This window comes from Berghia stephanieae, chromosome 2, assembly GCF_034508935.2.
Source record: "Berghia stephanieae isolate SIO BIC M18660-M18661 chromosome 2, UCSD_Bste_1.3, whole genome shotgun sequence".
Taxonomy (NCBI): Eukaryota; Metazoa; Mollusca; class Gastropoda; order Nudibranchia; family Aeolidiidae; genus Berghia; species Berghia stephanieae.
The window spans coordinates 109309902-109311774 of record NC_088361.1 but is presented as its reverse complement, the minus strand read 5'-3'; the positions used below and the strand labels follow the sequence as shown (position 1 = coordinate 109311774).

Below are 1873 nucleotides of genomic sequence, written 5' to 3'. Positions count from 1 at the left end.
CCGTATCCTCCGATAACTTTGTCTGACAATGCCCTATATATTAAGACTGGTTTACAAAATCGCTAAATCGTTGACGTCGCTAAGCTATTATTTTTTTTTTTACACCGCTGGAGTGGTGACCATTAATTTCTCACTGAATTCTCTTTTACAAAGTATAAACGTCAAATAAATGTTACAGGATATAGATCTAGTTTTGTGTCAGGTACAATTGTTATTACGGTCAAATATTGAGTATTTTGCTTCTTAAATCATAGCTGTATTGTAATGAATACATGCCGATCAACAGAGATATTTGACGCTCCAGATTCTTAACATTATTCACTATTTTTGGACACAGATGATCTTAGAAAAAGCGGGGTGTCCTATAATGTAACACAGTAATTCTATGTGTCACTGTGTCAAACCATAGTGATAAATACTCACAATCTGGAGAGCCTGTTGGTTTGGCTGGTAATCATGATGGATTAGGGTAGTTATGACTTGGAAGCATACATTTAAGAATTAACCACTACACCACATAGGTCCAAGCAAAGGCAACACTTACGATTTTCCAGATGCACGGGAGATAAGGGTCAAAGCCAGAAGAGTCCATCCTAGAAGGGAAAGGGCAGAAAAGCCCATGGTATCGCCTAATTGGCAAGGGGGTTGTCCGGAACAGTTGGGTCGAGAATTCCAATCAGTTTTACAAATAGTCGAGAATAAAAACTTATATATAAATAATCAGCGAAAACCAACTGCTTCCGCTAGAGCCAGTTCGCTCCTTGGGGAGTTGTCACGAACTTCAGCTTTTATACTCCCAATTCAACTTGGATTATGAAAACTGTTCTGGGGTATTTTGTCACTGAGCCAAATAATTCAGCTTTCAAATCCAGTTAAGTAACTCAGAAACTCTCCCACCCCTATCCCGAGGAATATTTTGCTGGTTATTGCTGCATCAATAAATCTCTTTCTTATTTTCGTACTACGCCCCCACCCCTTCGTGCCTCATAATCATAATCATAATCAATATTACATACAATACAGTCACTTGGGGATTAATTGGAATAAAAAAATCGAAATGAAATGGTTTCATCGACCATAAAACCCAGGTAAGATTTGGAGTAACAGTTGGACACTTTTTGACTGGTCGAGATCAAAGCTATCCTCCAATAATTTGACTCAACAACCGATCGCCATTGATTTTTTTAAAACTTCGTCGGCGTCGGCGATTATAGAAAAGATGCTGACTCGTATAAATGGCTTTAGATAACTAATCTGATTTTGCTTTCATAAGCTGCGATTTGTCAATCTGGTAACATAAATGCTCTGGTATCCCAAATCTTTGGACAGAGTCCATGACGACAATTTTTAAAGCCCAACATCTTCCTTTGAACCGAAAGATTTATAGGAATTTTACAATACTCTGTGAACAAGCTGATAAATCATCATAAGAAAAGGCTTAAGGATAGCCCACATGGTCGTAAACAGATCTATACTGTATTAGAAATATTGATAAAAGTTTTAAAGGAGAGACTAAGTTATCTCGAGATAATATAAACCCATCATTATTTTTGTATCACCAATATCTTGTTTACCAAACTTCACATTCCTGCATCTCTTTAGATGTAAAAAATGAAATCTGTGGACTTAAAAGTACATTCATCCAAGAAAAGAAAAAAAAAAGTAACAACGAAAGGATTGGTCGAACTAAAGGGAAAACTTCAAAACATTTTCGTCATCTCTCGGTTGAAAAAAAAGTTTTGAAGAAGTTGAAGTGGTTGGAGAAGCTATTATGATTTTGGTTTCGAATAATAAGAATCACAAGTCACATAAAGGGCTAACCCACATCGGAGACTGACTCTGACGATCCGGTACTGCCGTTGACTCTGACGAC

At 37.1% G+C, this 1873-nt stretch overlaps 1 protein-coding gene across 2 annotated transcripts in view; it reads right to left on the bottom strand.

Annotated features, from left to right (window-relative positions):
- Positions 1–1036, bottom strand: part of LOC144966212 (uncharacterized) — an 89259-nt gene extending 88223 nt beyond the window's left edge. For both annotated transcript variants that reach the window (XM_078902388.1, XM_078902389.1), the window contains exon 1: positions 545–1036. In XM_078902388.1, the coding sequence (XP_078758514.1) occupies positions 545–621 (77 nt within the window). In that variant the 5' untranslated portion in view covers positions 622–1036. The remainder of the gene's footprint in view (positions 1–544) is intronic.
- Positions 1037–1873: the final 837 nt, after the last annotated feature.